This window comes from Parus major, chromosome 18 (assembly GCF_001522545.3).
Source record: "Parus major isolate Abel chromosome 18, Parus_major1.1, whole genome shotgun sequence".
Taxonomy (NCBI): Eukaryota; Metazoa; Chordata; class Aves; order Passeriformes; family Paridae; genus Parus; species Parus major.
Genome location: NC_031786.1, coordinates 1,072,497 through 1,086,203, shown reverse-complemented (window position 1 = coordinate 1,086,203; position 13,707 = coordinate 1,072,497). Strand labels below are relative to the sequence as shown.

At 66.7% G+C, this 13,707-nt stretch overlaps 2 protein-coding genes across 3 annotated transcripts; one reads left to right on the top strand and one right to left on the bottom strand.

The window, feature by feature from the left end:
• Nucleotides 1–270: 270 nt before the first annotated feature.
• On the top strand, nucleotides 271–7,019 carry FAAP100 (FA core complex associated protein 100). The gene is made up of 9 exons (XM_015645723.3): nucleotides 271–497; nucleotides 1,154–1,272; nucleotides 1,458–2,410; nucleotides 2,935–3,085; nucleotides 4,011–4,765; nucleotides 5,036–5,172; nucleotides 5,768–5,884; nucleotides 6,182–6,268; nucleotides 6,343–7,019. Exons 1-9 carry the CDS (start codon nucleotides 333–335, stop codon nucleotides 6,475–6,477), a joined length of 2,619 nt encoding a protein of 872 aa, XP_015501209.1. The 5' UTR covers nucleotides 271–332; the 3' UTR covers nucleotides 6,478–7,019.
• A 318-nt stretch (nucleotides 7,020–7,337) lies between these two features.
• Nucleotides 7,338–10,456, bottom strand: FSCN2 (fascin actin-bundling protein 2, retinal). Of its 2 annotated transcripts, XM_015645722.3 has the most exons (5): nucleotides 9,634–10,456; nucleotides 8,179–8,335; nucleotides 7,972–8,093; nucleotides 7,735–7,902; nucleotides 7,338–7,649 (listed from the first exon to the last, which is right to left on the bottom strand). In XM_015645722.3, exons 1-5 carry the CDS (start codon nucleotides 10,454–10,456, stop codon nucleotides 7,444–7,446), a joined length of 1,476 nt encoding a protein of 491 aa, XP_015501208.1. In that variant the 3' UTR covers nucleotides 7,338–7,443. The 2 variants fall into 2 exon arrangements, with proteins under 2 accessions (XP_015501208.1, XP_015501207.1); XM_015645721.3 differs by having other exon boundaries at nucleotides 7,735–8,093.
• Between the last annotated feature and the right edge of the window lie 3,251 nt (nucleotides 10,457–13,707).

The following is a 13,707-nucleotide window of genomic DNA, read 5'->3' as shown; positions in this document are numbered from 1 at the left end:
TGTGATGTGGGGGGCTCTGGGGTGGGTCTGGAGGGTCTGGGGTACAGGGGCTGTGATGTGGGGGGCTCTGGGGGCTGTGGAAGTGGGAATGGGGGTCTGAGGTTGATGGTTGGGAAGAGGCTGCTTGTGGGGCTGGGTCTGAGGGTCTCATTTGCAGGGGGAAGGGACTGTGGAGCTCAGGGGTGGGGGGACCAGAGGTCCAGACATGTACTGTGGGGGCTGGGGGTCTCCAGCAGGGGTGTGGGGGTCTGCAGGGCTGTGTGACCACACAGCTAGGGGGTCTGGCTCAGCCCCTCACCCTCGGTGTCCCCCCACATGCCCAGGCCAGCGCCATGGCACAGGTGGGGCACAGGGTGGATTACCTGGCCGGATTCTGCTGCCCGGTGGGGGGGCTGGTGGCAGGCAAGCCGCGGGTGCTGTGCCATGAGAACGAGATCTACCTCTCCAACGGCACCGAGTTCGTCTATGTGTACGACCAGGAGGGCAAAGTGCTCAAGGTGAGGGGCTCGGCGGGGTGGGGGGTCACCCTGTGTCCCCCATCCTGTGGGGACAGTGTCCCGTGACACAGTGGGAACACCCCAGAGTCATGTCCCCCCTCCCTAGCCCTGGATTCCCTCTGGCAGGACCCAGCAAACAAACCCTACAAGCAGCACCCTTCGCTTTGGGGTCTGGGGGTGCTGCCAGCTGGCCCCTCTCCCAATCCTGTGGGACAGCCATTGGATCAGACTCCACAGGCTCGTTCCCCCCAGCACAGGGGCTTCTCTCCCCTCTCCCCCCAGGCCTGGTGGCTGTCCCCGCTGTCACAGCACCCTGACTGACACGCTGCTGCCTTTGTTAATTTGTTCTGATTATCATTTCCAAGAAATCCAGCACTGTAAGAGCGGGCTCTGCCTCCCACACTGCGCTCCCGCTCAGCAAAGTAGAGCACGTACCCTGCTCCCTGTTTTCCTTCCCCTCAGGGAGCGGGAATGACAGGCTGCCTCAGCCCCTCTGCCACCCCCCTGCCCAGGAACACCCAGCTGGGTGCTGCCCAGGGATTCCTTTGTCCCTGGAAATCGCTTTGGATCCCCCTCTGCAGGGAGCCGCCTTGTCCCTGCCGCCCCCGCGGCTACCGTGGGAGGTGACATTTGGTTGTGTCCCCGCTGTGTTCCAGGCTGTGTTCCGCTGCCCTGACCAGGTGTGGCACGTGGAGCTGCTGCCCCAGCCCCGGCAGCTCTACATCCTGTGCGCCCACAGCGGGATCTACTGCGTGTCCCTGGAGCAGCAGAGCAGGTGAGCCCGGGCTGAGCCCCTGTCCCGGGGCTGCCGTGGCAAGCGTGAGGCTCTGCATCCATCTCTGCCGGTGCTAAAAGCTCTCCTGCAGGAGTTCATTTCCCAGGGCCAGCAAAGAGGCGGCCAAGGGCCACGCTGGCTTCTCCCCACCGCTTGGCTCAGAGCTCTTCCCTGTTTTCCCGAAGGTTAATGGAGCAGACGGACGGCGACGGCCAAGAAAGCAACGGCCCTTCCGGCGTCTTCCCGGTGGAAGCGGACGCCTGCATCTTCCCCGACGCCAGCCTGAGCATGTTCACCCTGCTCAGCACCTTCGTCATCACGCTGGCCCAGGACGAGGGCAAGTGGTGGATGCGGCTGCACGAGCTGCCGCGCCCGGAGCAGGACGGGCCCCCGTACCGGCAGGTCAGCCAGGTGGAATTCTGCCCCGGGAGCCCGCCCGGGGACGGGGGGGACGCGCCGCCCTCCTGCTTCCTGCCTGTGCTGTGCTGCGCGGCCGCGCCCGGCACCCAGGGGCTCTGGTGCTCGGGGGGCTTCGTGCTGGAGGAGCCGCTCTTCAGCCTCCTCTTCGGCATCGACGTGGCCATGCTGGAGTCGCCCATGATCCTGTGCGGCTTCCCGGACGGGCAGCTCTGCTCCGTGCCCCTCAAAGCCCTCAGCTCCTCGCCCGCCGCCGACGGCTGCCGCGACGTGTCCACGCCGGCGCCGCCCATGAAGATCCTGCACCACCTGGAGGAGCCCATCGTGTTCATCGGGGCGCTGCGCACGGAGCGGCGCGCGGCCGACGACGCCGAGGACGAGCCGCCCGCGGGCGAGCCCGGCTGTGACTGCGTGGTGGCCGTGGGCCACTACGGGAAGATGGTGGCCGTGAAGGCGGATCAGCAGGAGGAGGCCACGGTGCCGGAGCTCAGGGAATATTACCTGCGCGGCCCCATCCTGTGCGCGGCCTGCGGCAGCGGCTCCCGCATGTACTACAGCACCCACTCGGACATCTCCGCCGTCGACCTGGACTGGGCAGGCGACTCCTCGGACCCCGAGGACACGGAGAGCGGGGCCGGCGTGCTGCCCCCCGTGCTGTCCCCGGCCAGCCTGAGTATCTGTAGCGTGGTGGCTCTTTCCTTGTCCTCTCGGGCCTCGGAAGGTACTGGGGGCAGTGGGGTGGGATGCTGCCTCTCCTCCCTCTGCAGCTCTGTGTGGGATGGGTGGGGTTCCATCTTTCATTCTTGTTGGCTCCCCTCGGTTTTGTGAGTCCTTCCTGTCTGTTGTGGTTCCTGCTTTTCCCTGCCTGTTCCCAGTCCCTCAACTCGGCATGGCAGGAACTGGCCAGCCCTCACAGCCTTGGGAGAACCCCAAGCCAGCTCAGATGAGGCTCCCTCCAAAAAGGGGGTATCCAATGTGGTATCCAATGTGCCTCTGGACTGGCTGCCCCTGGAGCTGCGTGTGCCACCAGCAGGGCCTCAGTGTGACAGCTGGGTGCTGCTGGCCTTGGCTGGGGAGTGGCAGGCAGAGGGTGGTGTCCCCTCTTGGGGGTCTGTGTGTGAGCAGGTGTGTGCAGTGACCCATGTCTGTGTCCATCATATCCCACTGCCCTGGGGAGGCAGTGCCAGTGCTCCCTGTCCCCCCCCGCTCCCCTCCTGGCCCTGAGCCACCCGTCTGTGCCTGCAGGGGAGTCAGAGCTGTTGGCCCTGTCGGCCAAGGGCCGCCTCGTGTCCTGTGGCCTGTGCAGCCCCGAGGAGCCGGACGTGGAGCTGACCCCTGCTGAGATCGGCCGGAGGATCAAGGAGCTGCTGTCGGGGATAGGGGACACCTCAGAGAGGTAAAGGTGGCACCAAGCTGGGGGCTGAGCAGGTCACTGCCAGTAATTAATTAGGGAATCACGGAATGGTTTGGGTAAGAGAGACCTTAAAGCTCATCCCACTCCACCCCCTGCCATGGCAGGGACACTTCCACTATCCCAGATTGATTCAAGCCCAGTCCAGCCAGGCCTTGGACACTTCCAGGGATCCAGGGGCAGCCACAGCTTCTCTGGGCACCCTGTGCCAGGGCCTGCCCACCCTCATAGAGAATAATCCCTTCCCAATATCCCATCTAACCCTGCCCTCTGGCAGTGGGATGCTGTTCCTCTTTATCCTTCACTCCAGGCCCTTGTCCAAAGTACCTCTCCAGCTCCCTCGGAGCCCCTTTAGGCACTGGAAGGGGCCCTAATGTCTCCCTGGAGCCTTCTTTTCACCAGGCTGAACACCCTCATCTCTCCTCGAGTTTTTCTCTTGGAAAACTGCTTCAGCATTTACCTTTTCTGGCTGGGAAGCCCCCCCAACCTCCATAATATAAAACCAGCGTTTGAGGGCAGCCCCCTCCCATGGCACAGCCACCCCCAGCGCCGTGGGCGGGCTGGCAGCGGCAGCCATGGCAGCAGAAGGTGGCACGGGCAGGGTGCCAGGCGCCTGCCACGCGTGCCAAGCCAGCAGTAACAGGCAGGGCAGGCTCGTGCCTCCATCCTCCATGGCTGGCTGTGTGTGGGGAGGGGCTGTGGGAGAGACCCCCTTCACGCACAGGGGGATTCCTGAGGTCTGGCTGTCCGCAGGATCAGCTCTGGTGGGAACACGGATCTGTGGCTGCCGTGGCAGAGAAGCTGGGGGGTTTCCTGTGGTGGGATCATGCCAGGAGCAGCTCAGCTTGGCAGCACAGCGCCATCCTGGCCTCTCTCCCGTTGTTTCATCCCTGTCACATTGTCCTTGCAGAGTGTCCTTCCTGAAGAAGGCTGTGGACCAGAGGAACCGAGCCCTGGCCAGCCTGAACCAGGTGATGAACGTGAGCGCGGCGCTGCTCTCCAGCCACGAGGGCCACAAGCCCATCGCCTGCACCATCACTGCCAACTGGAGCTGCCTCCTGCTCCAGGACACCGTCACCATCTCCTGCTTGCTGGAAAACTGCAGCGAGTACAGCCTGGAGGAGGGCTGGACCCTCTGTGTCCAGCTCCTGGCCAGCCCCTGTGCCTTAGAGGAGGAATCCATGGATTCGGCCACCACCTTCACCTTCCCCATTGACCAGCTGCTCCCTGGGAACAAGCGGGAGCTGACGCTGCCCCTCGGCCCTGCTGCGGACACCAAGCTGGACCTGCCTCTGACCATCTCCTGTGCCCTCTACTACAGTTTAAGGGATATTTTGGGCAGCGGCTCCGACTCCTCTGAGGACCTGGATGACTTCCTGCCCGACGACTCGCCCCTGCTGTCCCCAGACAGAGAGGGGATCTGCCTGCCCCTCAGCCAATGCACCATTGACATGCTCCAGTGCCTCCGTTTCGGGAGCAGCCCCCCCGGGCCCGACGTCCCCCCTGCCCCCTCAGACCCTGTGGAGACCTTCCTCAAAGTGTCCCGGGAACAGACTGAACCCGAGGAGGGGAAAACCGCGGGAGAGGAGAGCCTGCCCCCCTCGGCAGCATCCATCCGGGTGTCCTCGGAGCTGCTGAAAAATGCTCTCAAAACCTCGGAAACAGGTGGGTCCCTGAGCAGGAGCATCCCGGGAGTCACAGAGGCTCCTGGGGCAGGGGTGCTGGCAGGATGGCACTGTCACAGCCCCTCCCTTGGGCGAGGAGGGCTGTGTGACCCCACTGTCCCCACCACAGCACTGGCACACGTGGCACTGGCATGACTGAGCTCAGCGTGTCCCAGTGGGGTGGGGTCCAGCCCATGCTACCCCTGCCCCTCAGGGGCTGCCTTGGGACTGTCAGCGGTGTCACATCTCTGCTCTGTCCTTTGGTCCCCAGATGTCCCACTTTGCTGTGCCACCCTGCGCTGGCTGCTGGCTGAGAACCCCGGGGCCGAGGCACTGAGCAGCACGGAGGTGGCGTCGGCGTGTGGCGTGGCGCCCGACGGTGGCCACGTCCAGCTGCTCGTCCGAGAGGCAAGGAGTGGGTTAGCCCTGAGCCAAGGAGCGGGTCAGCCTGCAGGGAAGCTCCCTGTCCCTTCCTGGAGCCAGGGGGACCAGTGGATGAATGGTCACGCCAGTCTGACCCCCTCCTGTGGGGCTGGGGTTCGAGTGCTGGGCTGGACAGGCAGCATTCCCAGTCCATTCTCCCAGCCCTGAGCTTCCCAAAGACTGTGGTCGTTTCCCTCCCTCTCCAGATGTTCCCATTTCTTTGGTTCTAGAAAATGCACTTGCATTTGGGTTGTAAATCCACCCCATGCAAAATTCCCCTCTAAAGACACAGGGAAACCAGGGATTTCTACCCAGCTCTCCTGCCTGACCCCACCTGGGGGGCCCCAAGGTACCTGGCACAGGTGGATTTGCACCTGAGAGCTCAGATGTCCCCAGGGTGATGAGTGACAGTGTTAATTCTGCCAGGTTCAATCCTGCCAGGGCCCACCTGGTAGCACCAGGCTGGGGGCAACTTCCTGGGGGGGTTTGGGGGTTTCTGGGGAACCCAGTGCCCGTGGGGAGGGGTCCTGACGCCCCTCTGCCCAGCGAGGGTGGCAGTGACACTGCTCTCACTGTCCAGGTGGCCATGAATGACCTGAGCCCTGCAGGTCCCATCCAGGCTGTGGAGATCCTGATGGAGAGCCCATCCCTGGCCCACATGTGCAGGACACACCACGCCGTCATCCGGCGCATACAGGTACCCCCCCAGGGCAGGGGGGACCCCAAGTGACCCCAAACCCCCTGGAATGGAGCCTTGGATGCAGTGGGGGGAGTTTCTGTGGCACCATGGTGTGATAGACCAGCACCACTGGAGGTGGTCCCAGGTTTAGGGCTCAGACTCCCTGAGACTCAGAATTCCCAAGGCTGGGGCTCTCAGGATCTGGGGGCTGCTGGAGCTGGGGCTCCCAGAGCTGGGGGTCCCTGAGGCTCCTGGCATTGGGGTCCCTGGGGCTGGCTGCTGCCAGCTCTCCCAGCAGCCTCCCTCCCTCCGCAGGCGCTGGTGCTGGAGCAGGCGGCGCAGGGCTCGGGACCCCCCGACCTCCGCATGCAGTACCTGCGTCAGATCCAGGCCAACCACGAGGTGAGACCCCCGACCCCCTCCCCGTGGGAGCCCCACCACCACCCTGTCCCTCACCCCCTGCCCCCGTCCCGCAGATGCTGCTGAAGGAGGCGCAGACCCTCCGGGACCAGCCGCCCCCGGGCCAGGAGGGCGCCGAGGGCTCTGCCACGGCCGAGAAGCTCCTGAACATCTACCGGCAGCTGCGGAACCCCAGCCTGGTCCTGCTGTGAGCGGGGGGCGGCCCAGCCCGCCCCAAACCCCGCCGGCCGGGGTGGGGGCCCGGGAGAGCCCCCCACTCCACCCCACCAGAGCAGGAGCGGGGCCGGCGGTCTGGGCGGGGGCGGGTGTGTCTGTGCGTGTTTCGTGGTCGTGTTGTCGGCAGCACCGGGGGGGTCTCGGGGCTCCGGTGGCGGAGCGGGGGCTCCTGGGCTGGCCCAGCCCTGCCCCGCCGCCCCCCAGCCCGGCCAGGCCGGGGCAGCCCCCCGGGGCCGCGCTGTCTTGTGGATCCGTGGTAGTGTAGTGGCCGTGCCGAGCCGGGCCGGCCGCGGGCTGAGCCCCCCGAGCCGCCTTCAGGATCAGGACAAACAGGGTGCTGTGCCCGGGGGAGCCCCGTTTTCTGCTGGGCAGGGGAGGGGGTCTCCGCTCCCCCGTTGTTTCTATAAATGATCTCGTATTCTCCACGCTGGTGCGCCGTGGTCCGGCCCCGGCCCCTCCCGCACCTCTCCACTGTCTGTAACTCTGTCGTCTGCCATGAAAACGATCCTGTTGCTCACCCCGTGCCTGGCTCTGTTCCTTTCCATCCTCCCGGAGGGTCCTGCCAGCTCTCGGGGTGGGGGGCTTCCACTGCCACCCCTTCTGCTCCCCCAGCCTGGCAGAGGCGCCACGGGCTCCTCAACCTCCTCGGGCTCCAGCCTGCAGTGGCTTTCCTTTGCAAATCCCCCTCCCATCCCGTGTGGCACCCCTGGGTGTCCCTGCATCCCACTGGCCCCCGGCTCAGCCCTTTCCATGGCGCTCCCGGGGGGGAAACGGGGCTGGATCTCGATGGGAAGGAGGACACGGTGCCACCTCAGTGCGATCCAGGTGACTTTAATGCCGTGAGTGGCGGGGGGCACAGCTGCCGTGGACGGGGCCACCGCTGCCACCACGCCGCTCTGCCAGGGACAGGCGGGTGCCCGTGTTCCGGGGGGCTCCGGGGGTCAGTACTCCCAGAGCGTGGCCCGCAGCACGGACTCGCTGTCGGCTCGCAGGGTCCCCGCGGGGTCCCCGCGCAGGTACCGCCCGTTCTTCCCTTTGATGGCCACTCGGCCCCGCTCCCGGAACTCGAAGAAGAAATCCTCGGAGAGGTCCCCGTCGCTGCACACCGACCCGCTGCTCGCCACGTACCAGTACTTGCCCCCCTGGCCTGCAGGGAGCCCCGGGGGGTGTCAGCGCAGGCTGGACGGACCCCCAGGGCCACCCCGCCCCGTATCCCCCTCCCACCCGCCCACCTTGGATCTGGTAGGCGCCGTCGCTGAAGCTGATGTGGAAGACGTCGTAGACGGAGCGGTTGGAGTCGAGCAGGTTGGAGCCCCGGTGGTAGCAGACGAAGCCGTGCTCCCCCCGCAGCACCAGCATCGGGCGGTTGATCAGCTTCAGAGTGAACTCCTCGTCCTCTCCTGCACAGCACCCGGCCCTCAGCACCCCGGGGACCCCTCCCCGTCCCCCCTGTCCCCCCCAGCACTTACCCACAGTGTCACTGACGGCCGCCAGCTGCCCGTTCCTCTTGGTGCAGACATAGCGGCCATTGCTGGCGCGCAGGGCCACGCGCCGCCCGCGCCACTCGATGTCAAACATGGTGTTGGCAGCGCTGGTGACCGAGGGACAGCGTGAATTCTGAGTGCCTGTGTCCCCCCCCGAACCATCTCTCCACCCCACACCTCTGCCTCACTCACATTTCGGTGGCCACGGCCTGGATGCCCCCGTGGGCCACCAGGGTCCAGTAGCTGCCGGTGTTGGTGTGGAGGCTGCACTTGTTGGTGTCGCGGTCGATCTGCAGCTGGAAGGTCTCGTGGTTCAGCTCCTCATCCTGGTTTGCTGAGACATTCACACCTGGGGGGAGAGTGGATGTTGGTGCTGGTCCTGCTCTGGACATGAGCACTGGTCACACTCTGACCATCAGCAGCACTCCTGCTCTGGCCACTGGCACTGGTCCCTCTCTGACTGCCAGCACTGGTCCTCTCCTGGCCCTGGGCAGCAGTCTCAGCCTGGCCATGGTCACTGATCCCACTTTGGCACTAGTTGGCACTAGTCCTACTCCAGTCATCATTGGTGACCCCGCTCTGGCCATTGTCACCAATCCCAGTCCAGCCACAGGCACCGATCCCACTCCAGCCATTGTCACCAGTCCCACTCGGGCCATCAGGACCAGTTCCAGTCCAGCCATTGTCACTGTCCCGTTCCAGCCATTGGCACCCATCCTATTCCAGCCATGGGTATCGCTTCCACTCTTGGCCGCTGTCACCAAAGCCACTCTGTCCACGGTCACTGATCCCGCTCTGGCCCTTGGCAGCGATCCTGCTCTGGCCATCAGGACCAATCCCACTGCAGCCATTGTCCCACCCCAGCCATCACCACTGCTGCCCCACGGCCACCCTCCCCCTCCCCACCAAATCCTCCTGCGAACAATTGTGCTAATTGGGCTGGTTAATCAGCTTGTCACCGCCGTGTCCATCTGGTCACAAACCCCTATTTATAGCTGGTCCCCCCCGTCACCCGGCACTAAGCTGCTTGGCACAGGGGTGGCACCGTCCCCGGGGGGCACCTGGGGGCGAGTGGGGTCCCTTGGGTCTCCACCAAGGGGTTCTGCTCACCTGTGGTCACACCCGCTGGCTCTACACACGTGTGTGCACACGGGGTGTGGTGTGTGGTGTGCACAGGTAAATGTGTGACCCTGTGGATGCTGCACGGAGCACGGCACACCTGTGTGTGTGTGTGTGTGTGTGTGTGTGTGTGTGTGTGTGTGTGCACGTACACACCTGTGCACAGCCACTGCCCTGCACCACACACACACAGCCCTGTGCACGCCCACAGAGCCCTGCACATGCACACACGTGTGTACATGCACACCCACGCGTGCCCCCCGCTGCCCTGCCCACCCCACTCTGTCCTCACTGACCTCAGTGCCCCCCCAGGCAGACGGGACCCCCCATGTCCCTCTCCAGCAGCCACGCTGGGGTTCCCCATGTCCCCAGGATGAGGCTGTAGGATCCCCCCCAGCAGGCACAGCGCTGTGGAGTTGTTACTGTGGGGTCTCCCCCGGGGTGGGGGTCCCAGGTGTGCTCCCACGGAGCTGTGGGGGTCCCTGGGTGGGCAAGGAGCGGGCAGGGAGGGGTGTGGGGAGCTCTTACCCTGCCGGATGGACACATATCTGCCGTTGGCCGCCGTGAACACCACCTGGGGGTGACTCTCCTCCAGGTCAAAGAGTTCATCTTTGCCCGGCTTGGAGCTGCGGCCGGATTTGAGGGTGCCGGTGGGTCCGGTGGGCGCCAGGTATTTCCCGTCGCAGTCCTTGAACGCCAACTTGCCGGCCTTGAACTCGAGGGTGTAACCGGTGCCGGCGCCAGGCTCGGGCACCAAGGTGCCATCGCAGCGCAGGTAGCGCTCGTCGGCCGTGCGCAGGCTGTACTTCTTGTCCTGGAAGCACAGGGTGATGAGCGCATCCACCCCCCAGGGCAGGTTGCTGTCGGTGGCGATCTCGTCCTCGTGGGCGCTCAGGTGGGCGTAGCGGCGGCGGCTGACGCTCAGCAGGTTGGCCTGGGGGTGCATGGCCAGGTGCACGGTCCAGAGCTCCCCCTCGGTCACGCTGGGGGCGAAGCAGGACAGCCGATCCTCGCGGCCCCCGAAGAAGCGCCGGTGCAGGGCCGACTGCAGCGCCCAGCGCCCGTCCGACTGCGTGATGATGCTGAAGCCTTCGTCCCGGCCCGGCTGCTCCGCCTCGCAGCGCACCTTCCCGTCCTTGTCGGCGCCCAGGTAGCGGCCCAGGTGGCTCTTGAGGAAGACGATGGAGCTGTCAGCTTCATCCTGCTCCAGTGTCCAGATCTGCTTGCGCTTGAGGCTGGGCGCCGAGGCGTTCACCTTGTAGCCGAAGCTCTCCGCCGTCAGGTACCGGCTCTCGCAGTTGATCAACCCGAACTGGATCTTCAGCACCTGGTGGATCCCATTCGTTGGCATCTTCCGCCGAGGCGGGGCGGCCCCCGGGGGCCGGCGGGGGCTCCCCCGGTGCTGCCGAGCCCGGGCGTCGCGGCGGGGCCGGACGGAGCGCCCGCGGCGGGGGCGGCTGCGCGGCCCCGGACCCACAGAGCGGGACGGGGGCCCGGGGGGCTGCGACCCGCTCGGTTAGCCTCAGGTGCGATTAGAGACCGGCCGGCTTGCGATGGGCACCGGGGGCGCCCGGGCGAGGGGGCACCGCGGCAGCCCCCGGCCACGCCACCGTCCCTCGCCGCGGCCCCGTCCGGCTGTGGCGGAGCCGCGGGTGGAAAACTTGGGTGGGAACCCGATCCGGGCCGGCGTATCCGTTCCGATCCCGGCGGGTTAAGGTTACCGGCCCCTCTGATTCAGCAGCGGGTCACCTCCAGCCGCGCCGCCTCCCGGCCAGCCCCTAAGCGCCTTTTCCAATTAGCCAGGCATTTTGATTAGTGTAAACCTTTTATCCTGCTTTGGGGCCCTTGGCCTCCATCTGTCCTGCGGCCCCAAATCCCTCCTGCAGCTGTGGATCGGGGTCACGGACACCCCCAACCCCCCCAGAGCCAACCCCCTGGGCGTGGGCTCCTCCGGGGCTGAGCCCGCCTGGAACTCATGACAGAGATGAGGCTCCGGCCCCTTGGCGGGGGACAGGAGACGATGGGGCGTGGGGGACAGGAGGGGACAGCGGTGTAGGGGACAGTCCCCGCTCCAGCCCTAGCCCTGATGGGACCCCCAGCCAGGGCAGGCGCAGCCGCGGGGACCCCCGGCCTCGGCCCCGCTGCACCGGGGGCACCTGGGGACAGGCGGGGACGGGCTCTGCCATCACCTGGGTCCCCCGAAAGTGCCCCGACTCCCCGTGCCGGGGTCTGGCCGTGCCGTGGCGATGCCGGAGCGGCTCCCGCCGCCGTCCCCCCGGGCCCTGCGGCTCCGGTGTCAGCCCGGTGCCCGGTTATTGTTCCCGCAAACAGCCCCAGCTTTGGTTGCTCATGACTTTTTCATGCCGGGCTGGCTCTGCCCGCGCCGGGGGGTGCCGAGGCCCCCCGAGCCGCGACACCCGAGCCGCGACCGCCCAACCGCTGTAACTGACCCCCGAAACGGAGCCGGGTCGGCTTTCGGGCCGCGGCAAGGGGGGAATAAGTGGGTCAGGGTCCTGGGAGGCTCGGGGGGGCTCCCGTGGGTGGCAGCGTGGCTCTCGGTGGGTGCCCGCCGGCACCTGCCGGCAGCGGAGCCGGGAGCGACATTTATACATCCCGGGCCCCCCGCCCCCCCGGCGGGGTCAGGTTCCTCTCGGGGGGGCTCTGGGCGCTGTCCCACAGGTGCAGCGTGTCCCTCCCCGGCCTGGGGACTGCCAGACCCCTCCCCACTGAGGGCTGCTGAGACCGGACATGCTCGTGACAATCCCTCTGGCCGGGGCATCGCTGGGGGCTGGGGTGGGTGTCCCCCCGATTTCCATCCAACACCCTTCCCAGGAGGACAATGAGGGTGCTGGGCTGCCAGAGGGGCGTCCCCAGTCCACAGCACTGGCAGAGGGGAAGGCGGGGTTCAGCTTTGTCCCACACGCCCGGGGGATCAGGCAGGGTTTTGGGGTGAGGGTGGTGGTCGGGGTCAGGTGGGTGTCGGGGCTCTGGGTGGTGGGAGCCGCTCCTGGTTTCCATCCAGGGAGGGATGTGCGGCTGTTGCGCTCCCCGGGGACCCCAATCCCTGATCGGGAGCTGGCACAGGGTTGGGGGGGGGGGGTATCAACCGTGCCCCAGCAGCCCGGGGGTGTCAGAGCAGGGGCTCGGGGGGTCCGGTGGGCATCAGGAGGGGTATCCGGGACCTGCGAGCTGGGACCGCCCCCGTCACCACCCCATCACTCCTCCCCTGCGCACGGGCTCTGGGGACGGACGGACGCACGGACGGACACCGGGCGGTGGGGCGGGGCGGGGGTGGTACCTTCCTCCTCCCCCTCTTCCTCTTCCTCCTCCTTTTCCTCCTCCTCCTCCTCGTCCTCCCGCCCCTGCCCCTCCTTGCCCGGCCCTGCCCGCCCTGAGTCACGGGTGGGGGCGGCCCACGCGGGGTGGCCCCGGTGCCGTGTCCGGGCGGGGGGCGCGGCCGGGATGTTCCCCGGGGACCCGCGGGATGCGGGTGTCACCTGCGCAGCCCCCCCCGAGCCAGACCCCCCCGGGGCCCTACATTTCCCACCAGCGGCGGGACCCGGCGCTGGCGCGGGGACATGCGACTCTTGGAGCTGTGCCGCGACCCTCCGGGACCCCCGTCAGCCCCCCAGGGCCATCCCGAGGCGCTGCTGTCTCTGTACCCCGACAATCCCCGTGTCGCCCATCCCGGTGGCGCCGGGAGCTGCTGGGAAGGGCTGGGCGGGGGTGGGAATCCCGTGGGGACGGCGACGCCAGTGGCCACCACAGCCACGGGCCCGGGTGGCACCAGGAGCTGGCGTGGGTGGCTGGTGCGTGGGCCTCTGGCACACCATGTGGCTACCTGGCATGATAGGTGGCTACTTGGAGTGGTACATGGCTAATGGGACATGGCTACCTGGCACAGTGTGTGGCTACCTGACACGGCATGTCTACTTGACATGGGGTGTGGCTACCTGGCATGGGGTGTGGCTACTTTGGTACATGGGACATGGGTGCTTGGTGTTACACGGCTGCCTGGTGCAGCGTCCGGGCACAACGCGTGGCTACATGACATAGCACATGGCTACCTGAGATGGTCCCAGGCTACCTGATGTGATATGTGGCACCTGACACAGCACATGGCTACCTGACATTGGGCGTGGCTACCTGGTGCCACTGCATGACCAGCCAGGAGCCCTGGCACACTTCTGTGTGGCACTGCATGGCACCCATGGCAGGGGGGGCACAGGGACCGAGGCACCCCCAAAGGAAAAGGGACTCAGGCGTGAGGAGCCCCCAGGGTGGGGGTGCCGGAGTTGGGGCTCCAGTGGGGCTGCGGTGGCTCAAACTGGGGTGTCCCTGGGGTCACTGGGATGTCAGCCCAGGCGTGCGGTGTCCGAGGAGCGCAGGGGCAGCGCGGCTGGGCCAGTGGTGCTGGGGGAGCGCGGGGGGTCAGGGGGTGCCCGTACCCCGGGGGGCACCCGCCGGTGAGAGCTGTCACCTCCGGGACACGCAGTGTCACCTGCGGGGGTGCAGGGCACAGTCGGGGTGCACGGGGGGTCCCCAGCCCGGTGCTGTGTGTAAGGGGGGGATGGTTGGGTGGTCCCGGGTGGGTGTCACGGG